Raw genomic sequence first — 26,339 nt, forward strand, 5'->3', positions numbered from 1 at the left:
TATTTATAATCAATGCAAAAACCATCTTTACTTATACTGATTGCTAGCAAATGAGAGACACTAAGATTTGAACCCAGGGCTGACTAAACTAAAGCTGATTGCTCTTTCCCTGAACTATATCCTGAAAAGTTGACAGGCACACTGAAAAAATCATAAGCATGCGTTTCGTGGCTGTTCTTTTCAAAAGCATATAAAATAATCGGAAACGAATCTGATTCATTCGAAAAAGCACATCATTTACTTCTTTTCAAAAAGGCCAGAACAAAGGGGACACTGGGAGTTGAACCCAGGACCAATCGGACTGCAGCCGATGGCTCTACCACTGAACTATATCCCTAACTGAAACTGTGAGGCTGTCAAAAACAGAATAAAGGGTTTTGAAGTATTTGTTTTCAAAATAAAACAAAATCTTGAATAACTGTGGTGATTAATAAACAATCCTGGTTTCGTCAAAAGAAAGTCACGATGCAAGGAACACTGGGATTTGAACTGACAGCCTATCAGACTGCTCTACCACTGAGCTATATTTCCACCACATACAATGCTAAAACAATAATAGAGGAATTTGAGAAGTGAATTTCCACAAATGCGCCAAATCTGTAATCTAAGGAACCAATGTAAATTTTGTTACAATCATTCCAGTAGAAATGACGGAATACCTGAAGCGTAGCCTCAGAGTCATTGTCATAACAAGCTCTAATCTGCTGGAGACAAACTACTGTGACCTTTCCATCAATGTTGCTATAGCCAACCACATCCCTCTTATCTTTGTCAAGCCTCCTTCTAATGACAATTCAGCAGACAAACAGAAACTAGATGAAATGATTAGTGAAAGACCAGAACTTTCCGCTGCTCTTGCTGTGAGTAACATCTGACAATTTTAAAAAACGTAACATAATTTCCTTGTTTTAAGAAGTTTGAGCAATTCGTGAAGGCTGAATAGTTACAACCAACAGACAACTCCTTTTTAAGCGCAACCTAATTTTCACTTGTTGATAAGACAACTCATAATACTGCCAAAGCATTGTGAACAACAGAATAGCAGCTATTCTATTGTTCACATTCTATATTCTATATTTTATATGCTGGAACCAGACAATAGCTATTGTTTGGTTTTAAATGGTTGGAGAAATTTAGTATGCTAATTGTAGTGGCTGAATAATTACAATGAACAGACAACTCCTTTGTAAGCGTATTGTCGTTTCTATTGGTTAAGAAGTCATGTGAACGATGAAACAGTCTTCTTCTTGTATGTTGCTATCTATTATTTTGCTGAGATTCTTAAAATTTATATGTATTTTAGGTGATAATCTTGATTGGTTATTGATTATTGATTATTGATTATTTACTACATAATAGCTTCACTATTTAAATGCCAAATTTGATTAGTTTGCTCTTATGTAATACTTGTTGGTGTATAGTAAGAAATTCTTTTGCTACACTTACGTGTAAATGTATTAATATTCTCTAAGACAATTGATCAAATTTACGTTACGACACTGTGAAAAGAAAAATGATAAAAAGCATTTTCATTCAAATATGTGTTTTTAAATATTATTTTACTTCTAAGTGAAAAATTATTTCATCAGATGGTACTTGATAAAAATTAAAGGAATTATTTGCTTGTTACTCTCAAATGATTGAAATAACAAATATTCTATGTAATTACTTTTGCTGCTTCAAAATACTCTGGAAATACCTTTTAACTCTCACCAACTTATGTTTAAGTGAAACTTATGCCCATAGAATTAAGGGACAGAGGAGTGACAAGATAGATTTGCTACTACATGTATATCAAAAATTGCTAGCTACTAGACTTATACAATCCCTTAACTATTAATAAATATATCTGTTCATAAAATATCTATTATAATAAAGGTGAATAACATGAACATAAAATATAAATATGAATAATACAGCAATGTAATCATAAGTATAAATAATAAGAGATTAATAACATTGAAGTATTAAATAATGGTAATAATATTAATATAATAATATACTAGTAAACAATTATAAATATTAATAAAACACTTTTCTTTATTTAGGACCAACATGATATTTACTTATCATATTGACCTTGAGAAAGCTTTGCTATGATACGCGTGACAAATGTAACAGGTTTTTATAAAGCTTTTAAATGTTTGACTGCAACTTTTTAAACATAATACTTATTTGTTTCAGGTTTCAGAAGTTCTGAAATACACAAAGAAATCAAATGCAGATAACCTATCCAGCTTCTACAACGTTTTATATTTGGCAATGCCCGTTGCCAACCAGTCAGATATCATGGAAATTTCCCAGCAGCACTTGGCTTCCGGAATTGAAGAGAAACTATCATAGCATAGATTGAATGACTAAACAGTTTTAAATGTATTTGATATGCAGTGTATGGCGACTTTGAATGACTTTCTAATTGGATAGCTTTATTAAACATAAAATGAATATCAAGCAGTGTATGGATCTAAAGCTAATATTTTCCAAGTTACTCATTTATAAGTTTCTATAGAAATGATAGTGACTCTGTATTACCAACATGTGAAAGAATATGTGAAAGTTTATGTTAACGTATGACAATTAATTTTTATAGTATTTTTGTATACAATTTAGATATTAAAGAACAAATATATTGATATTTATTCATACTTCTAAATTAGTTTTATGTCGATCAAACATTCACTATATCCAAGTTGATAAATGAATGGCAGACTTGAGTTGTAGAACAGCATTAAAAGTTGTTTCCACCTTGTCAGGTTAAGACAACTTCTAAAAAAAAACAAAGAATGATCGAGAAACTTAAGAACATACAGTAGACCCCAACAAGTGAGATATAAAGTGAGATATATAAAACAAAAAATGCAAATTTAGAAGTTATTAAAGCTATATTATACGTAACAGAAGTATACTTAAAATGTGTTTGGTATATACCCTTTGGTGCATACAGCAAACACAAAAATGTATCTACTTTGTGAAATGTACGATGTACATAGATGAATGAGTAAGACATAAGCTAGAAATTTTAATGTCATGTTTTTATCGGAGTCTAATTTATGGGTATAAAATGCAGTGGTGTAGAATCACTCATGCTTAGCATTGAGAGGTTTATGTGATTATATTGTGTCCTTAGGTGCAGTTTACTCTTATTCATACAAGAAAACTAGCAAGTCCTGTGATTCCATTCAATATCAAAGTTAATAGGTGCATTTTACCTGGTGACGTTTTCTGTGTGGCTTGTTTTGAGGTGTGTAGAAATACGATAACCCATGGTTTAGCGTGATTAGATTTGTAATTGGCAAATAGCCAACAGATTTTAATGACCTGGAATTATGCCAAAAAACTTCTAGTATTTGCTAGCTTTTGATGTAAAAACAAGCTCTGTTCTGTTTGCTGACCTACATTTTATGAGTAAGTATTTTTGAAGGATCAGTGACGGTTATCATTTTTCGAAATATAATTTTACTCAAAATCCTTCTTGATACTTTGGCAGGCATTGATATGATCGTGGAGCAGAATCTCTTTCATAAATTGCCTACCAGCCAATGAGAGTGCGAGAAGTAAAAAAGAACAGCTGAGACCAATTTGTGACACCTGTCCATTTCTAAAGTTGCACGTAGCACCTGCAGTGATTTGTCTAACACATACAATGAACTGCAGATTTTTTTAGTCTATAGTTTTTTCAAAACAGATCCATTTATTAGATTTGCTAGAACTTTTCCAATAAAGGGTGGGTGTATAATGTCCTGCATGTCATTTAAAATAATTTCCAATTGCTAGCCTCTCACAATTGGAACAACTCATTGATTTGAACCACTCTTTGCAATTTGCATATTTTCTAATAGATGGTGTAATTGGCACATGTCATCACAAGTAGCTGGCACAAGACAACTCCAAATTTATATATATATATATATATATATATATATATATATATATATATATATATATATATATATATATATATATATATATATATATATATATATATATATATATAAATTACTGCTCTATATAATATATTATATATATATAATCGATAATAAAAAAGCAGTGTAAAATTTGATAAAAACTGTATATTGATAAAAACTGATATATGCATATACAGTTTTTATCAAATTTTACACTGCTCTATTATCTATTTTATATATCAGCTCAGGAAACTTTTAGCACTTTTTGGACAACGGGATACAATTCGGATTTATATATAAAAATTGTTTCCTCACCCCGGTTAACTCGTATGGGTGGTACTTTTCTGCTCTAACTCGGGTCTACTACCAGAGACCTGGGAGTTTGAGCACTCACCTCAAGATCTTAGCTGTTCCCAATAGCGCACTTTTCTGCAACTCACCTGAGTTGATTGCTGTTGGTATCTGGGCAAGCCACATTTTATGCGCCGGTGTTATCGTGCCCAGTGCCCCAATGACTACTGGGATTACAGTTGTTCTTACACTCCAGCATTTTTCAATCGCTTCTCCAAGAGGGAGATATTTCTCTACCTTTTCTTTTTCTTTGCTGGCTATATTGTAGTCATTGGGTACCGCTATATCTATTATAGTAGCTCTCTTGTTCTCCTTGTCTACCACCACTATATCTGGTTGGTTTGCTAGGACATGCTTGTCAGTTCGGATGTAGAAGTCCCAGATAATCTTAGTGCGGTCATTTTCATTGACCTTATCAGGAGCTTCCCACCAGTGTTGTGGTTTATTAAGGCCATATTCATCACATAGACTTCTATACACAACACCAGCGACATGATTATGCTGCTCAGTGTATGCGTTTCCTGCTAGCTGCTTGCATCCACTGATGATGTGATGGATGATCTCAGGCGCATCTTTGCACAGTCTGCATCTAGGATCGTCTCTAGTGTGATAGTTTTTTGTTTAGAGTTGCCTTGTTGGGAGCACTTGCTCCTGGGCTGCCATGAGTAGCGACTCTGTAATGGCCGTTAGGTTTTCTTTGTTTAGCCACATATATGTCTGGTCAAGATTGCCAACCTTAGATACTTGTCGGTGGCAAGCACCATGAAGAGGTTTCATGTGCCAGTCAATTTCCTCATCATCGGGGCGAAGCTCCATTGTCAGAGCAGCCGATTGAAATTCATCTAGCAACTTATCTGAAGTGGCCATGGAGGCTGCATAGGCTTTAATGCTTTGTTCTTCCTCTTTCACTGTATGCTGTAATATAATATATATATATATAAATATATATATATATATATATATATATATATATATATATAATAGATAAGTGGTCAGGCCTACTGCTAACAGCACTCTACGCTCTAAAAAGTGCGGAGTGTTATAACTTTTATATATATATATATATATATATATATAAAAGTCTGTGAGGCAACCTAGTTGTTTCATGGCAGGAAATCAACTCTCATTGGTAATGGGATTTGCGTCCCTTGCCTAAGCTCTGAGCTGCACTGATGAGGCTTTAATAGCCGAAACAGTACTGTCTGTAGCATGAGTATATATATAATATATATATATATATATATATATATATATATATAAATATATATATATACATGTATATATATATACATATATAAATGTATATATAAATAAATATATATATATAGCCTACTGATTAAGAAGAAGGTGGCAGTTCACTATAAGATAGTGCTCAATATTAAAATAGAGGATTTATATAAAATATATTAAAAACTGAAAACTTTTAAAACTGTTTACTACTTAAAGTTTCATGGTTGTTACAATTCATCAGGTAAAATTAAATATATAAAAAAAACAAAATATATATATGTATATATGTATATATATAATTTCTGATGTATAAATATATATATGAGAATTTACATGAGAATATATATGTTCTCATATATCTATATATCTATATACATATATCTATTCATATATGCAAATATATATTTCATATTAACATAATATATATGAATAATATATATTTGATATATATCAAATATAAATACATATATATAGTATATATATTACATAAAGTGCATGTATATATTATGATTTTATATAATTTACTATATAGAAGTAATTATATACACTATACATATTATACATATATATATATATATCATATTTCGCGATTTTAGTACAATTGCGTCAGATGAGTGCATCGCACAAAACAAATTTGCAGCTCAATTACTAAAAATTTACTTTCTTCTTAATTAAGTTTTTTCAAATATTTCATACTCCCCTAATTTTCTTTTAGGTTTTGAGTGTAGAGTTCTTTTTTTATATGCTTTTGCACCCACTTTTAGTTACTATATATATCATATATACATGTATATATATATCATATATACATGTATATGTATATATGTGTGTATATTTGTATTTTTACATACAGTCTTTTACTACAACGCAGCCCTCCTTGGTTCTAGCTTATTTTTTACTCGTAATGGTGATTGTTTTATTTTAATTATGTGTACAACATAACAACATGTGCTTGTAGCAGATGCCTGTTTCTAGCGACCTTATTAAATCATATTGGTGTATGCTGTGTTACTGTGATAGTATCCTAGCAAACCGATTGGCTACTTAAAGTCATCTGTGTAACCGTAATAAGATTTTTTAAAGTTTGTTAGTGATATCTACATAAATATTAACCTTTCAGATTCATTCACTTACTAATGGTAAATATTCTGCACTTCAGCTGTTATGTAATCTGTGCAATTTGATAGACGATTATATTCACGCCAAAAATAAATTGCTCCAATGTCAGAAGCTCATTCTAAATATATTTTTAAATGTTTAATGCATTTAAACTTATTTTTAAGTAGGGTATACAATATAACCCTACCACAGAGAACCTGTCTGATGTTGGCAAGATTGACAGTGAGCATGAAAGGCAGTTAAATTGGCTCTTTCACCTTTGTTTACTTAACATGATAGGCTAGCACCTATTGACTAGTTCTATTAGTAGATCAGTCAAACAGAGCTCAGCATAGACAGAGATAGTCTAGTAACATTGGTAGTTGTATACTGAGAAATATATGAAGATTTAGATATCAACAGTTAATCAAACTGTCAATAAAGCACCAACTTTCATTTAAAATAAGTCACTATAAACTTTGAGTAACACTAATGCAAATATGTAAAATGCTGCATAAAATTGTAAAATAGGCTTAAACCCAGGCAAAAGATTAAATATTTACATCGAATACTTATATTAGATATATAGATTCAATATTTCGATTAAACATTAATATTAGATATTTAAATTGAATACTTAGATTGGTCATTTATATTTGATATTAAAAAAACAACTACAACGCTAAATTAAGATTTTAAAAAGACCAACAAGTTAATCCAAACCTATTGTTTGCCTAAGGGCTGATCTATAATTGATCGATAGGAGAGATGGGGTGGGAGGCGCTGAGAAGGGGAAGGGGGAGTGGAGCGAGTAGATAAGAGGGAGAAGGAAGAGGGCTAACCAGGCTTATTACGAATGCTAATTAAATACTTCTTGTGATATGCTAATATATATCCCTAACAGCTCTGACTTTTGTTCTCAGATGACTAAGTTCACAAATATGTTGTATATCCCAAAATATGGCCTTTAGTTGTTTTTGAATCCTAGATAATTTCAATTGTGAAAAGTCGCATCCCTTTTGGCTGATGAATAATTTCTTACTATTTCCTTTTCTTCCTACTGGTTGACATCACAACCAATAAGAGTTCAGGAATCAATAGTACTGCATTTGTTCATTGGTTGATAAGCTGTCAAATTAAAATAAGATAATTGATAAACATGACAACCAATGCGAACTTGGAATGTATTTGTAACAAATTACTTTGGATTAAGAAAGATTGGCCAATCAAATATAAGTTACTAGTAAAACTTTGGCAAGCTGCACTCATTGTCAGAGTCAAGATACGTGACAACAGATGATTGAACATTTAACATTCAATTAATTCTAGTAAGTTTGTATTATTTCAAGTGCCTGCAAAAAGTATATTTTGAGGCTATAAATCATAACGCTATTAATCATTGAGTTGGTTGACGCCATTGAAATTTCTGTAAGAACCCACCTGCACCTGAGTTCTATGGTACATCTAAACCTCAGACAACCCATTAAGTCTCAATCTGTACAAATAGCAATTGTTCTTATTTACAGCTGAAACTTAATGGAGTCTTTTGTCTGGAGATGTTAAAAAGTGTTACTGAATATAGCTTGAAACTGTATAGTTTGTGAATCAATCAAGTTATTAATATAACAACTGCTAATAATATAATTTATGTCGGCCATGATACAAAAATACAATATTCCTATTTTAAATAGGATTTTGACTCCTTATCATGTGTGATAAAAGTAGCAAGGAGCGGATATAGCCCTTTATGTATGCCAAATTGATTAACACCTAGTTAGTATTCCTTATGTAGATACTCAGTTAGCAATAGTACATAGTGAGTATTCCTTATGTAGATACTCAGTTAGCAATAGTACATAGTGAGTATTCCTTATGTAGATACTCAGTTAGCAATAGTACCTAGTGAGTATTCCTTATGTATATTACTTAGTTAACAATAGTATCTAGGGAGTGTTCCTCATGTATATACTCAGGTAACAATAGTACCTAGTGAGTATTCCTTATGTATATACTTAGTTAACAATAGTACCTAGTGAGTATTATTTATGTATATACTCAGTTAAAAATAGTACCTCGTGAGTATTCCTTATGTATATACTTAGTTAACAATAGTACCTAGTGAGTATTCCTTATATATATACTTAGTTAACAATAGTACCTAGTGAGTATTCCTTATGTATATTACTTAGTTAACAATAGTATCTAGGGAGTGTTCTTCATGTATATACTCAGTTAACAATAGTACCTAGTGAGTATTCCTTATGTATATACTTAGTTAACAATAGTACCTAGTGAGTATTCTTTATGTATATACTCAGTTAAAAATAGTACCTCGTGAGTATTCCTTATGTATATACTTAGTTAACAATAGTACCTAGTGAGTATTCCTTATGTGTATACTTAGTTAACAATAGTACATAGTGAGTATTCCTTATATATATACTTAGTTAACAATAGTACCTAGTGAGTATTCCTTATGTGTATACTTAGTTAACAATAGTACATAGTGAGTATTCCTTATGTATATACTTAGTTAACAATAGTACCTAGTGAGTATTCCTTATATATATACTTAGTTAACAATAGTACCTAGTGAGTATTCCTTATGTGTATACTTAGTTAACAATAGTACATAGTGAGTATTCCTTATGTATATACTTAGTTAACAATAGTACCTAGTGAATATTCCTTATGTGTATACTTAGTTAACATTTGTACATAGTGAGTATTCCTTATGTATATACTTAGTTAACAATAGTATCTAGTGATTATTCCTTATGTATATACTTAGTTAACAGTAGTCCCTAGTGAATATTCCTTATGTGTATACTTAGTTAACAATAGTACATAGTGAGTATTCCTTATGTATATACTTAGTTAACAATAGTACCTAGTGAATATTCCTTATGTGTATACTTAGTTAACAATTGTACATAGTGAGTATTCCTTATGTATATACTTAGTTAACAATAGTATCTAGTGAATATTCCTTATGTATATACTTAGTTAACAGTAGTACCTAGTGAATATTCCTTATGTGTATACTTAGTTAACAATAGTACATAGTGAGTATTCCTTATGTATATACTTAGTTAACAATAGTACCTAATGAGTATTCCTTATGTATATACTTGGTTAACAATAGTACCTAGTGAGTATTCATTATGTATATATATACTTGGTTAATTTATTTATAAATATATTTTCATCTTTTTCATTGTATTATTAGATTTCATGTTTCATTCCTACTCCTGTATATTTCACTTCAACATGCTATACTAGTTTTACTTGTTAGTACGGGTATTTTATATCTTTCTCTCTTTCTTCTGCCGCTGTCGCTTATCAACTCACATTCCGCCAGTATAGCTGTCATTATAAAGATTTCTTGGCAAGCATTCAATAAAGAAATTAAAGAAGTACTTTAAAAAGCTAAAGAAAAAGTCTGAAATCACACACCTGCTGCTAGGTGTCAGTTCAGTGTGTTACTAGTGACAAAAAAAAGCTGTAAACCTTATTGGAAAATAAAAAAATCAATATTAAACTGAAGAAATACTTTTTAAAGAAATGAAAATGATGAATTTGCTAGTATTTCACAGCAAGCACTTGTTTGTTTGAAGTGCTGATCAACAGATTGTGATAGAAAATAAGATTAATGATTTTTTTCAGCATGTTTAATTTGCATATGGATACTGATTATGATATTCTAGTCACACCTGGTTCAATATGTTTCCTGGTGATTTGGTAAACAGAGAAACACTCTTAGGTTATAAACACAATACTTGTCACACTCAATAGATGCCATAAAACCAATATTTACAAAGAAGCTTGTTAACACTAAGTATTAATTTATTTTGTAGTTTTAATTATACATATTAATACCATCTAAATCTCACAATATCATTGAGTTACAAATTAATAACTCATATACTATAATGGTGTTATATTAGATTTTGTTTTATTTTATTATTTCAAGTCACATCATGTCATATTATATTACTATAACATTGTACTGTATTAAAGTTTGTCGTATTATGTTGTACCATGACATGCTATACTGTCATATTATATTTTAGGATATTATGATATATTGCAACATATAATATTATTTTATTTGGTTCTATACTACAATATATTATGTTATTTTAACTGGTATTCTAAGTTATTATATTGTATTGTATTATATTACAGTTTATGAAAAATATATACTTTTATTTTGTATTAAACAAAATTAGATCACATCACCTTATATTATACAACAACATATGATAAAATAACATATTTTATTAAACATCTTATGTTATGTTATAGTACGTTATTATATAACAGTATATTTAGGCCAGCATGGCTAAATTAGATGGCAATGCTGAGCATGTATTTAGAGCAAACTTCAATCTTTTAGCAGTTGTGAAATGTGAGATATGCAATAAGATTAATGTTCAAAACTTAACATCATACAAAAATGAACAAAAAAATTTGAAATCAAACAATGAACTCCCTTTAAATCAAACAGCTTAGCTCAGACTAGAAGAGATGTACAGGTACTGATCATAGAGCAGTGACAAACATCTTTCACTGGCATCTATAAAACACCATCCGATAACCTTTGTGTGCAAGAACAGAGACTAATTCACTTTAGTTTGTAATATTTTAAAGAATGGGAAATAATTGTTTATACTGAGATAGGAGATCTCAGAGTATTGGTTTATAGTTTGTATGTGAAAAAACAATATAAAATAGACACAAACATGGATTTAGCCTTACAATTAGGCATAACTTGATAAATCATTGTTAAATACTATCTAGCTTGACAGTTGAATAACAGCAGTTGTTAACACAGCGTTAGGTAAATCTCATAACCGATTTTCTCAAATACAGTACAACCTTTTCATACAAAAGTATATCATTCTTAGATTTACTTTTCATGTTAAAACTATTATATCTTGAATCAAATACTTTCAACTGAATACACAGTGATTACTTTGATTCATTTAACTGAGCAGAAATTTATTGTCGTTCCTTACAGCAGGTAGTTAGTTTAATAGTTGCATAGTATTGAAACATACACATTGCAGAAAACTATATAAAACAACATTTAAAAACTGAATTATATGTAAAAGAACTAATCAATTAAGTTGATTGATAATCAATAAAAGATTGAATGTAACTTCAACATGTGAAAGGAAGTGTTGGCTCAGTATTTGTAGATTGGGAAGTTGAGAATAATATAAAGATATGCATGTGACTTTTTTAAATTTAAACTAAGCAATGCTTAAACTGGTTTAGTTTATATAGTCTTTTAGCTTTTTTAGTTTTCTATAGTTTTTATATAGTATATTCAGTTCTTTTCAAATTTTCTCTTGTAACTTTTACCTATCCTTTTTTCACTTAAAAACCTGCAAAGTTTTGTGAAATTTTGAAAATTGTAAATTAGAATTTCTGTGGGTGTGAAATCAAATACTAGCTCAAAATTTACATCAGGTGTCAGCAAGTTTATCTCTAGAGATGATTGTGAGAAGAGGTTTGATTGCATATAAATTTATTGGAAGGAACCGCAGCATAGCGACTATAATGCCTTGCCTAACTACCAATCATTGCTGAGGTCAAAGGTGACTCAGTGTCTGCATTTTCTCTTAGAATATACAATGATTACTCGCTTGTGGGAACAAAGGCTATAAAGGCTTTGAATCGCTCTTGTTTAATCACCCAATAGATAGGCCACATCTGGTATAAATCAAAGCTGATTACATAAAGTTAAGCCACCAAAAGGTTTTTTACAGAGTAATACAAGTGCTTGATTCCATTGGTTGATGCAATCATTCAGCAATTAAGTTCACCTTACAATCACTATCACGAGTGACATACAAAGCAGGTGATTACTTGTATAGTTAAAAGGAAGGTAGACTGCGAGAAGACAACATGCTACCAAAAGGAATAGAACATCTGAAAAGTTATTTTGTGATGACATTGTTGGCGGCGTTAAGCCACATGTCAGCAGGATATCAGATCATCTGCCCTGGCAACAACATATCTTCAGGTATGTGGAAGAAGTTGGTCTTATCTGTCTGAGAATATTACTCTGATAGCCCTGCTATGTTATTAAATGAATAGGATATATAAGTTGGTTTCTTCAAATTGTCTAATATTGTCTTAATTACCTTAATATAAGATAAGAGTGTCAGGTTCTCCTAAGATACCATAACTAAGGTGTGGTGGTAGCACCATGTATAAAACAGTTTGGGTGACTTGACTTAAGGGGTCTTAACTGATGTACTTGAATAAGTATTGTGTTTATCCTATACTAAAGAATACATAATTGAATTTCATCCTTAAAGTCATTAAGTGAAGGCTGAGGCAAACCGGTATCCTCAAGTGAATGCTGATACAAACAGGTACTCTTAAGTGAGTACTTAAGGTAGCACTTCACAAAGCTTTTAAATAAAGGTGGAGTTCAATTAAAGGTTTTACGGTATTTACTGATTTTAAAATGTATTGAAGACTTGCTGTTCAAATTTCTATCATAAACTGTGGTATATTTTCTACCCAATATATTGATCAGACAAGTGATGGTCTAAGAGTAATAGTGATGATTAATTTTAAAAATCTATTGAACATTGACGATCTACAGCGGCGGGGTAACTCCTAATGTTTACCATCTTCTTAAGCGAGTAAAGTACCATAGTCTGAGTACCATAGTATTAACAATGTCAAAACTTTTTCAATGCAGCTACTGAGTTTATCAACTTTAGTAGACGAGTATTTTACTGAAGAGAAGATGTAAAGAGACTTGGTTCTCTCTGAGGATTACTTAAGCTAAAGCAACTGATTTTGCTAACAACTTTGTAAAATAGACACAAACATAGTTCAAATATAAACTCCAGTAGTTTGATTTCAAACACCTACAGAAAAAGTTAATAAGATCTATCATTAGATTCATTTTTTGGCCGAGACATGCAGAGAGTTTCCTATTAAAGCACATTTGAGATCTTTGGACTCTAATGATGCATCTCTTCCTTCCTTGTAAAAGATTTACTGTTGACTTTTGCTGTCATGGTAGTACACAAGGGTAGATGGAAACTAAGTGAAGGAGTGTTCATCAACAATCTATAAACACAGGCAGGTTGCTTCTTGATTAAAAGTCCACAACTCATGATCATTATAAACAGCTTAAAGTTTCTCTTACAGCGAACAGATTGGTGGCTGCTAAAAATAGAATAACTATTATCAGTCACGCATTGCTTAATAAGTCAAGTAGAAGGCAACTCCAAGTTTACAGATACTCATAGCTTAATATTACTATACCTATAGCCACACATTTGTTCAGGTTTAGCTAAAGGTATGAAAAAAGCAGAGTGGGTGTATATAAATGATTACCTGCAAACAGCAGTTTTTAGGCTAATAAGTTTACAATGTGAATGTGCTAAACCCTCTGTTTCAATATATAACAATTTATAACATTTTCTCTTTATAAGGAATGCTATGCAGTTTATACAATGTATATGGTTCTAAATGCTTTTTTTACAAAATCAAAAAATACTTACTCAACTTTATCATTGTCTAATATTTTATCACTGAACTGTCTCCGGTTTTGTTTTCCCTATAACTTATAATAAATAATGCTGAACTGAGAGAGAGAACATCGTATCTCTTTCAGGAGTTGTGAGAAGCATTTCGGCAAATAGCATATAGGCATCTTTGTTATTTCGACATATTCAGCACACCAACTGTCAAAATTTAATTTCGAAGACTTTTTTTGTTGATATTGTATGGAAAAAAAATTCATATGGCGCGGACAAAAAATCATTGTGTTCTACATCATGAGGTGAAAAAATCGTATAACAGGGACACCGTAACTCGAGGGTGCACTATAGTTGCTGCAGGTTTATCCAAGCTGCAAATATGTGTGGAGCAACTTCTCCAACAATCCATCAGTTGGAACTGAAGCTAAAACACATGAATACATAATAAGCGAATGACTGTATATGTAGCTGAGGTACTTAGCATAGCTCCTATTGTTGTAATCATCAGATAATGTTTCCATGATGTGCAGCTTTAGTAAGATAATGACTAAAACACCAACAGCTATCCTCAAATAAACCATAACTTTAGGTTGTATTCATAGATGTACTTCACAGTGAATCAAAGCCTGTAACTAAGACATCAAACCTACCTACTACTAATGTACACTTAGACTATAGCTGTTCGTGGTTCGATTATTAGTAGTAGAAATATAGATGATGCTGTTAACAGTTTTCATTTATATTTTATTGTTCTGTCTATAGATCTCTCATTTGTGAAACCCGTTGGAATGGAGTATCTTTCTGTTTATCCTCCTGTAATTATTTATACATATACTGGTCGACCTTTCATCATCAGCTGCTGTTCTACAGGCTTCTCTGACATTACATGGTGAGTCATGTTTAAGCATTTTTATTGCAAAATTCTAGATGCATTCTATCCATTAATAATAGTATTAAGAATAATAATAATGAAAATGAAAATGACATGACTACAACATCAGTTAATGGGCTTCGAGTTGTTAAATAGCACTCGTAGCAAAGGAAAAACTTGAATTATACTTGGGAATACTATATATAGCCACAGAAGTAGACAGATGTAGAAAAGACAACTCCCATCTTAACAATGCTTCACTCTTCCAGGTGTTCAGGGAGTGTCTCTTCTAGAATAACCCATCATCCTGGTATACTTGTGATCTATTGAAGTAAATAACCACAGCTATAGTTTGAGTACCCAACAATATAAAACTATGGGAAAGGAAACAGCTGACTTTGTAATTCATAAAGTTGGTGCAGTAGCGGCTCTAGGTAAAACTTGTTGCATTGAGAGACACTTTTTCATAATGGTACAGAAATCACTAAAATCTGTAAAACTAGTTTCATACACCAGAACTGGTTCAGAGACTTACATTAGCTTGAAAATAAACTTACACAAAATCTTAGTAGATTTTATCAGAAAGTATCAGTATTTTTTATTATATGCGATTGTTTTTGATCTTTGAGGTGATCTGATTGCAAGTATGTTTCAAAATCAAAGTTAATAAAACTTTATCGCGATTAGCTCAATTGAAAGTGTGATTATGACTTCTGTAATTGCAAAGAGGTTGACAGAATTGAAATACGTAAAGCTTCAACTTGAATGCAATAGCCGATATCAACTACAGCAATTATAGCGACTAGTGACATCAACAGCAGATATCAACTACAGCAATTATAGCGACTAGTGACATCAACAGCAGATATCAACTACAGCAATTATAGCGACTAGTGACATCAACAGCAGATATCAACTACAGCAATTATAGCGACTAGTGACATCAACAGCAGATATCAACTACAGCAATGATAGCGACTAGTGACATCAACAGCAGATATCAACTACAGCAATTATAGCGACTAGTGACATCAACAGCAGATATCAACTATTACAACGATAATTTAACCAGTGACATAATTTTGCATAGATTTTTCTTCTGAGCGTTTTAATTACAACCAAATTTATTGATTTTAATCTATAAAAATCCTGGCAATCAGATCACCTCAAACACTAAAATAAATTGCAAATAAAAAAATACTAATAATTTTTAATAAAATCTACAAAGATTTTTGTATAAGTTCATCTTGAACAGATGGAAACCTTTTTTGTTTTTGTTATAATCAGACTTAACCATTGTCACCGCTCTAATCTACATGTCTAGGTTCATGATTGCTGTATTTGTAGGCAGTACAGCAGAACTGCTCAAAAATATAATAATCTACCATTTTTGTTGCAAGGGAACGAGATGGAGTAGCCTTAGGCCCCTCCAACCTTGACACTCATGAGTTTGAGAATACCAGAGAAGTTATGCTACTTTATGGCATCGCCTTTACCTCTCCGCCCCTTCCTAGTGGGTTCCATGAAACAGTCTACACGTGCAAAGCCTATGCAGCAAACAGGACACACAGCATATCTCATCACATTCTAGTCCGTGGCTTTGGTAAGCTTTATAATTGTATTAGCCACTGCCAGGCATGGACAGACAACTCCGTCTTAGTAAAACTGTTAGCCCAAGTCAAATGTTTTATGCCATATGCTACCATGGCAGAAAACAGTTTTTAATTTTATGTTATATTCTATGTTTTATAAGAATACAGTGAGAGAAAATATATACAGGCAGCTAACTGCATAAGTAGACACTTGTATGTTAGTGATTGAATAATTGAGCTATCAGCAGGTGTCAGGGGGTGTCAGCAGGTGAGAGACTCTAACTGGCCATCCATCTTTGTTTAGTGTCAAAGCTAGTTTTTGTTTTTGAACTTTTAGCTGTTAGGACCAATGGTGTTCATGCTGTTGAAATAAGTATTGTAGAACATAGGGCTAGTTGAAAGAAGGTGGGGCTAGAGAGTCACTCTAGTAAAATAAGTATAATAGAACATAGGGCTAGTTGAAGGAAGGTGGGGCTAGATGAATGTTAAAAAGTTTGTTTAAATTTAGTCTAGTCCAAGTCAGAGTGAGTTCTACTGTGTACATGTAACACCAACTCTACTTACTAATCAGGGAGCCTACACATCTGTCTGTGCGTCATTACGCTAATGTGACCCTGTAGTTATGGTAACAGCTAGTGTAGTCATGGTAACAGGTAAACTTTCATACTAATAACACTCAGTGTAACTAATAACCAACATAGTTGGCAGCTGTGGACCTTTAACAAAATTCATATACTTGTATGTATAGAGAATTCTGACTAGAAGTAATTGTTGTACAGCTAGTGGGAGATAGTATGGAAACATTAAACAAACTCATTGAAATTTAAGGATCTCACACTACTTGCAGATGCACCCCCTGAGGCTAGTCCACCAACATTGAGTATAATGCCTCATCAAAAGGCATGTTACAGAAAAGGAGACACTGTAAGGATATATTGTAAACTCAGTTTTTCCTACCCACTGAGTGACTCCCTTGACATGTGGTACATATTGCTGACATACCGTAACGGAACCTCTATTGCCATCTCCTCAATAGATGGCCTCTACAGCAGGATGAAAAGGTATGCATCAAGTTTCACCTTCTGCCATTTTAGCTGATTTAAGTGGTAAATCCTCTCTTGTGCCGTGGTTGGGTAACCACATAGCCTTAGATACTGTGATACGCTTGGGTTCTCAAGAGCGGGTATATCTATTGTAAGAAAATTCTTTTACTAAGAGGTGAATTAATTTAGCATATTTTATGTAAAGAGATTAAACACAGTACCAGACAAGTTCTGGTTTGTGTAAAACTGGTTGGTGTTAGGACATGCAGTAAAATCTCTAGCTAAGATCTGGCCAACATAAATTTAGAAATTATTTGCTTCTAAGTACGAGTTTTGACTTTTTTTAAAATATTGAAGTTTTATATGTGAGGGTAGTGAGGCTAAAAAAAAACGCAAACGTACAAATATATAAGCTATGATAATTCTGGCTACACTTACCTGTAAGTAAGAGTAAGTTATATCCACATCTCTTCACCATCACCCTGACTTACATGTACATATTGCATAACCTACTCATCATTACCTTATTTCTAGAATTTATTTATCTAATTTATTATCTAATTGAATTTATCTACAAAGTAATAAATGAAAGCTTTTGTATTGGTTATCCTGTATCCATTTAGTTTTTTTCATATACATCAGTTTTTACGTATAATGCACTTAGACTAAGAACTTAGGCTAAGCGTAAATAACTGAAGTATCTATTTTAAGTTCTTGGGCATTGTAATGAGTTAAAAAAATAAAAATAATTGCAATCTTAACAGGTATTTTTAAAGCAAATAAACTTTGTGCTAGAGATTTGATAGTTGAAACTTTACTGTGAACAGTAATACCATAATACTCAACAAGTACTGCCTAGTTTAGAGCCTGGGTAATGTTGGAATATTCTTTGAATTGTGATGTGAGTTCAAATCCACTAATTCCACAATACTTTAGTAGGTTTTATCAGAAAATATCAATATTTTCCTATAATTTGGGAATGTTATTAATGCTTGGAGTGGTCTGACTACCAGGATGTTTCAAGGTTAAAACTGACAAAACTTGATCCCAGTTAAAATGCTCAAGTCAAGTGAAGGTGAAATTATGATGGTTATAGTTGCAAAGAAACTGATAGAATAAAGTCACATAATGCACGGTGACATGTACACCATAGCCAATATCAACTACATGTATATCAACAGTAGCAACTTCTGAGCGATTTAATCGCAATCAAGCTCTGCCAATTTTAATCCTGAAAGATCTTGGCAGTCAGATTACCTCAAGCATAAAAACAGTCACAATTGATAGAAAAGTGCCGATACTTTCGAATAAAGTTTAGTAAAATTTGGTACGAGTTCATTTTTAATAAGACCAAGTCACATGACGGTGCAATAATCTCTCTGAGATTGTAAGCCATAATGCACCTGTGACTTGAGAAACTCTTTGGATCAGAATCGTAGTATTATTACTAGTACTCTGGCAGTCTGGTGTACTGTGAGAGATCATCAGATATAATAACTATACACACAATTATTCTTGCCTTGTAATCAGACAGTTGATAGGTGCAGGTGGTAAGGCTGCTAAACCAATGTTGTGAGATCAAATCCTGCCTGAAGCAATATTTTTTCCTAACCACGAAAAGTGACTACGGATGAATGTACGGACAGACACGGATCTTACTATAGTAAAAACTAGCGGTGCTATCCGGCGTTGCCCGGGTAATAGAAAAGTCTTTGGACAGAAAATTGATTTGTATTTAACATATAACAACATTTGCCATTCTAACTTTCAAACTACATATCATGAGAGAAGTGTTTTGTGTAGAAATATGGTTTCTAAGAATGGAACAATATTAGTCTATGTTTGTTGTAAACTAGCAGTATAACTTATATTTACAGATCTGACTCGGTATCATTCTATGTGATGATAAGGAATGTGACAGAGAGTTGGCTAGATGAAGAATACACTTGTCAGTATAACCTTGACAGAAATATTTCAAAGTCATTCCTGATCAACAAGTGCTGACACAGTTGTATACATCAGATGATACACACCTTCTTTCCTGATAAACAAGAGCTGACACAGTTAAATACATCAGATGATACACACCTTCTTTCCTGATAAACAAGAGCTGACACAGTTGAATACGTCAGATGATACACACCTTCTTTAAAAAAAAATCCGTATTAAAAAGCTAGCCTCAAAGGCCTCAATATATACCCTAAAGATAAATTTACTCAAAATTTCAGTAGATTTTACATGAAAGTATTAATATTTTTCTACCATTTGAGGTTTTTTTTATGTTTGAGGGGATCTGACTGCCAAGATGTTTATAGATTAAAATTGACGAAACGTGATCATGGTTGAAACTCTCAGATCAAGAGAAAGTGTGATTTTGATATTTATAGTTGGAAAGAGACCATCAGGATAAAGACAAACTTGATTGCAACAGCCGATATCTACTATTGCAACAATAAAAACTAGTGATATCATTTTGCTCGAATTTTTCTGAGCGTAACCTCAATAAAATTTCGCCAATTTTATTTTTGAAATATCTTGGCATTTCAATCAAAAACTACTGCTAATGATAGCAAAATACTTATACTTTCTGTTAAAATCTTCTAAAATATTGTGTAAGTTCATTTTTAAAGATGCCTCCTTTACTTTACTCGCAATTCTATGTGATGTATTCTGAAATACACAATAATTTATTAACTTCTGACATATCATCATTACTGAATGTTAGTTTATATTTCAGAATTCTACTGGCTTGTAAAAATACAAAACTTGGTGATATAAATCTATACTTTTATTATGTATTCTATAGCTGTAACAAATGATCTTTCTCAGACATGTGATTATATCCATGAGTTTAATTCATGAATTTGCCTAGACATAGATGTACATATAGATGTGCATACTCTTTGACTTCTAACTGCTCTCTAAGTGAGTTGGGCTGTTACTTCTATGGTGTACATATTTCGTTATAATTTTTGCTATTTCATAATAAACTTTATATAAGAAGACAAAAAAGTGTCTAATTGTGCCGAAAACCTGAAAACTAACTTATGAAGACACCTTCTATGTGTGTAGATAGAAGGTGCCATAGAAAGTACAAAGAAGTACTTTCTATGTACATACATAGGAGGTACTTCTATGAAATACATAGAAGAGTACATACAAAAAAGTTATGTAAGAAGGGACATACATACAAGTACCTTCAATGTACATACATGGAAGATATTTTCATGTATGTACATTGAATAATTTGTATTGAGCTGTATGTATAAACTTTCACTGGCATTAGTGTTCATCAACAAAATGATGTTCATTACATGCCAACAAAAAAGAACAAACAGGAAAAAACAAAAATCAGGAATTATTGAATTATTCAAACAAAAGTATTTAAAAGTTGGTCATATAATAGTATTGCAAAGGAATCAACATAGTGAATTGGAGGTTGTAGTAACAAAAAGTTCATAAACTGAAACATATGATGGTGGATGTAGTATGTTGGTGTCACAGGATGAAAAACAATATTTTGTGTTTTTACTTCTGAACCTTTACGAGTTGTCACATTACACTTTGATATTTCTAAAATGTCCAATAATTCAATGTTGTTCATATTGTATTTCATGTCATTGCATTACATAGCATTATAGATAGTGCATTGTGCTTGACTGCTGGACTGCTGTACGAAGCATGACATTGTACAACATTGGACTGTATATTATCATAAGTTAATTTATATCATGTTGTATTATATCGTTTTATATGATATTTTATTGCACTGTATCAGATTATATTTAATTGGATTGTTTTTATCACACTGTGATATAGATTTATTTTATTATTTTATATTTTGTTTTATTAAATTTAATTTGATTTTATTGAATTGTATTTGACTGCGTTGTATTATACTGTATTATATCATCTAAGATCGAGTCCTACTGTATTACGTTGCTCAGTATTGCATCGTCTTTCATCGTATTACATCATATTTCATATTACAATCTAGCATCGTATTGTAATAGCTCGTATCATCTCGAACGATGTTGCTTCATATTATAATGCTTTGTGTTATGAATTGTACCACCTTGCATTGAGTCGGAAAAGAATGGGTTTGAGCTATGCTAAAAATTAGCTTTTGTTTTAGTAAACTATTGCTTCATATTATTATAAGTAGACAAAAGTGAATCAAGGAGCACAAGCTAGCTATCTCAATTATCAATACAAACTTTCTGTGTTAGTGCCAATTCATGGTACATTAGACTGCACATATGACCTCACATAGGGTATAGCGTAAACATCAAATAAATGTTTATGCTAAAACAAGCCTCACCTACATGCCTTATACTACCATGACAACTTTCCAAGTGAACCTGTACTAACAGCAGCACATTTGTAATGTGTGACTGTAGAAGGCTGCAAGACAAAGTTTAAGAACTCGGAGGCAGTCAAACATCGAGTTATGATCATCTTAATACTTGAGTTCCTTGAAATGCTGAATTTGAGCAAGTACAGTCTCTTGACATCTTAAGTAAATTTAGACACGTGATGTTTATAGTTGCTTAAAACGCTGCAGTTTTTAAATAAATATAATGACCTTTGTTCTTTTTTGCATAGTTCAGTTTTATGGTATTTGGATAATATTAAACAGTACTTCAAACATTCTAATTTTATGTTTTAAAATTTAGGACCCTACTTAGTATAGTAGTATTACGGTAGTAGTGGTGACAAAAGGCAATGCTGCCCTTGCTAATAAAGTACAATACCCTAGGACACTTATGTAGTCGCGGCATCTAACTTTCGCGTTTTCGCGGTGTCATCCTCTCGCGAAAGTTTCATGTGCGAAACTAAACTATCATAACAAACGAGCGAAAAAGCGAAACTAAATAGCTTTGTTCATTGATACTGTAGAATGGAATTTTATAACGACATTTATTTTAACGTTTTTAACGACCACTATAGCATCATTAAAATATAAACCAACAAAATAATTTGACTATCAAAATTTATTACGTTATTATTTTGCAATTAATTATGATTATTTTCCCATTAAGAATGATTTATAATGATAGGAATTTGATGTCAATGCACACGAATTAGTAGATTATCGTTTGCTTGGGACATCAACCAATGCAGTGAGCACCGCGTGTTGAAAGAAAATAAGACACATGCACTGACACTCGCAGTACTACACAAGCAGCATGGCTCTGGAAAGGTTTGGATTCACCACTGACACCTCTTCAATACCCTAGGACACTTATGTATTCGCGGCATCTAACTTTCGCGTTTTCGCGGTGTCATCCTCTCGCGAAAGTTTCATGTGCAAAACTAAACTATCATAACAAACGAGCAAAAAAGCGAAACTAAATAGCTTTGTTCATTGATACTGTAGAATGGAATTTTATAACGACATTTATTTTAACGTTTTTAACGACCGCTATAGCATCATTAAAATATAAACCAACAAAATAATTTGACTATCAAAATTTATTACGTTATTATTTTGCAATTAATTATGATTATTTTCCCATTAAGAATGATTTATAATGATAGGAATTTGATGTCAATGCACACGAATTAGTAGATTATCGTTTGCTGGGGACATCAACCAATGCAGTGAGCACCGCGTGTTGAAAGAAAATAAGACACATGCACTGACACTCGCAGTACTACACAAGCAGCATGGCTCTGGAAAGGTTTGGATTCACCACTGACACCTCTTCAATAACTTGTAATTTTTTGAGATTTGTTTTGTTTTAAGTGATGTGACTGACGAGACGTTTTTAAATTAAAATAGGCAAAACATGACCACAGTTAAAATGCTCAGAAAAAGACATCTCTTTCTTTTGAGCGTTTTAACAAAGATCAATTTTGCGGATTTTATTTTAAGTTCATTCGGAGGCTTTTACGTTTTCGATGGGACATGGCCAAGCGGGTGTTTGATAAAACTTAATCTTCTGCAAACCTTTATAAAAGTCGTTAACAAAAATATTTTGCCTCTGATGATGATAATAATGATGCCTAAGAACTACTAAAAGTTGAGGTTTGTCTCTATGGCTTGGAATGAAGTGATATTCCACAGCGATAAAAACCGCGTCCATGGCCGTTGGGCGAATAACTTTTCGAATAAATGATGTTGAGGTCGAGTTATCTGAAGGAATTTATCAATGCGTTGGAATTGACCAAACAAATCTGTTTGAGTTGACCTTGTGTTTGAGATGAAATGTTACATTTTATCCGAGGGCGAGTTATTCGAGTTGGACTGCACTTACCGTAAAAAATTCCCAAAAAGTTGGGGCGGCTCAGCCGGCCAGCTAGCTGCCCCAGTGAAAACGGGCCTGTTGATAGTCCAAGAAACAAATGGCAGCAAGCGATCAAATTGCATTATCGACCTTGCCCACACCATTCTACCTGCGGTTCACAATTACAACCTAGTCGCAAATTGAAATTTTTTTTTCGCTGAATTGAACCTGAGGAATCTAATTATGTTTGTTCCACTGCATTTATTTTCACATTACTATATTTTCGCACTCATCAGAGCTGCGAAATTAAGTTGCTCCGAAATTTTAGTCTGTGAGCTACTCACGAAACTAAATACTAGCGAAATATAAGTGTCCTAGGGTATTACAGAAGTGCAAGCAGCTAGTAGTTATTGCAAGAAAGAGAATAAAAGCAATGCAAAGTAAGTCATAGCCTAAAACCAGTAGAACTGGAAAGGAGGTCACAACAATAAAAATAAAAAAATTCTAAAAGTTATGAAATGTAACAAAAGTTACTAATTTGATGCTTACATATTTTAATTTATAGTAACTGTATATCTATATTCCCACCTCTGTTTACTCACTGTCTGTTTTTATACCCACAGATACACTTTTAACTTTTTTCAGAGTAAAAGTTAATATTATTAATAATAATATTAGCAATAATGATAATAAAACTCTTTTGATCTTTACTTTATTTAGTTTCTTACATTTAATTTGGTTGTTTATAAAAATTAACTTTCATGAAATTAAAAAAAAGGAAGTTTCATTGCTGTAAATAACTGATTGAAGTATGTATCATTAAGTTTGTGGGGTGTAGGACAAGTTTCAACAGAATCTAATTTATTTTATATAAAATAATTAATCTACAATAGATTTAGTCTGACAAACAAAGTAAACATCAAATCAGGTTGTCATCGCTTGCCAAGATTTGGCTGTTTTGGCTGTAAAAGTATTTGACATTCATCCAAGAACTTTGTTTTCTCTATTTTTATCCTAAGTCTACTTTCTAGCGAAAAACTGTATTTACAGTTACAAGGAAACAAAAACATGAGACAGGTCAATGCTGCAGGCCGATTGGCTTATAAGCTAACCAATAATATTAAAGAAAAACCAAGATTTTGAAAATGTTAATTGTGTATAATCTGCACTTATATCAGAAGTGCCAGTTTTTATCTAGTTATTCCAGGATGTTCAGCGATTCCTGGCACGTTGACAAGTTAGCATGGAGCTGCAATTTAGTGCAATGTGAAAATGTTAAAAATCTACCTGACCTACTAAAGATATTAGTCTGAAACTCTTTGCTAGACAAAGAGAGTTAACTCAATCTTACTCTATATTCAGATATACATAGTTTATTCAGATATGAGTTTATTTATCTGAATAAACTCTATTCGGATCAAATCATTCTTACCTAATCATAAACAGGCATGAAACAGTCATGGAAGCCAGAATGTTTTATTACTTAGGGTGGCTGTGGTTCTGTTAAATGCATTACAATATGTCTATCTGATGTATTCTTAGAGCGAGTATGTTTTGGATATCAGGAATAGCTTGTCATGATAATATTTATCACTGTATATTATTATTGTATATTATTATTATACACTAATATAGTTAACTTACAGGCTTGAGAGGCAGTCTATGAAATATTGCAGAATTATTACCTTATCAACCATTCTAACTACAGATGCATGTAGATCCGTAATAATCTGGCATACCAACACTTTCAGGTATAAAGATGGTGTAGCTTTGGAAGCTAGAAGTGGACGATTTTATGGATATAACAATGATACAACACAAGAGTTTCTTCACTATTACTCTTTAGATGAACATGACTGCAAGCAACACTCGTCCACTCTATTTTACCAGTGCATTTTTACCTGCGATGCTTATTCAACAGATGAACAAGAGAACATACCCCACAATACAACAGTATTCTTATTTCAAGAAGGTAGGCAATGGTACATTTTAGTTATGGAATAATAATAATTATCATTATTATATACTATTATAGTTAATTTACAAGATTGAGAGCTAGTCTATGAAATGCTGTAGAGTTATCTCTTCATCAATCATTCTAACTATAGATAGATAACTCCAGATAGATCTGTAGTAATCAGGTATACCAACACTTTCAGGTATAAAGATGGTGTAGCTTTGGAAAAAAGAAGTGGAAGATTTTTTGGATATATAACAATACTTTGTTTGGAAGCCGTAAGTAATGTTACAGTTCAGTTATGGAATATCACTTGCACGTTGTTAATTAGCCTGTCTTGACAAACTGTTGTTTTTGCGGAGTTGTCCCCCCGTCGAGCGGGCGAGCATTACAACAGCTTGTAACAATACCTACTGCACCTGATGCATCAGCTGCACTAAAAGGGAGTTGTTTTCTTTCGTCTATGCGGCTTGGCTGTGATGTTATGGCGGTCGCTCCATTAATAATCATAACGGATTTTGCGCAAAGATTTATGTAGAAAAAAA

General features: G+C 32.2%; 1 protein-coding gene and 1 non-coding gene across 2 annotated transcripts; one reads left to right on the forward strand and one right to left on the reverse strand.

Moving 5' to 3' along the window:
- Positions 1–265: 265 nt before the first annotated feature.
- Trnac-gca (transfer RNA cysteine (anticodon GCA)) lies at positions 266–337 on the reverse strand. The gene has a single exon. It is a non-coding gene; the product is annotated as a tRNA-Cys (tRNA).
- A 12,033-nt stretch (positions 338–12,370) lies between these two features.
- LOC137387500 (uncharacterized) lies at positions 12,371–20,631 on the forward strand. Its single transcript, XM_068073939.1, has 5 exons — positions 12,371–12,618; positions 14,864–14,990; positions 16,373–16,575; positions 17,412–17,625; positions 19,485–20,631. Exons 1-5 carry the CDS (start codon positions 12,501–12,503, stop codon positions 19,609–19,611), a joined length of 789 nt encoding a protein of 262 aa, XP_067930040.1. The 5' UTR covers positions 12,371–12,500; the 3' UTR covers positions 19,612–20,631.
- The last annotated feature ends 5,708 nt before the right edge of the window (positions 20,632–26,339 follow it).

Source organism: Watersipora subatra, chromosome 2 (genome assembly GCF_963576615.1).
Source record: "Watersipora subatra chromosome 2, tzWatSuba1.1, whole genome shotgun sequence".
Taxonomy (NCBI): domain Eukaryota; kingdom Metazoa; phylum Bryozoa; class Gymnolaemata; order Cheilostomatida; family Watersiporidae; genus Watersipora; species Watersipora subatra.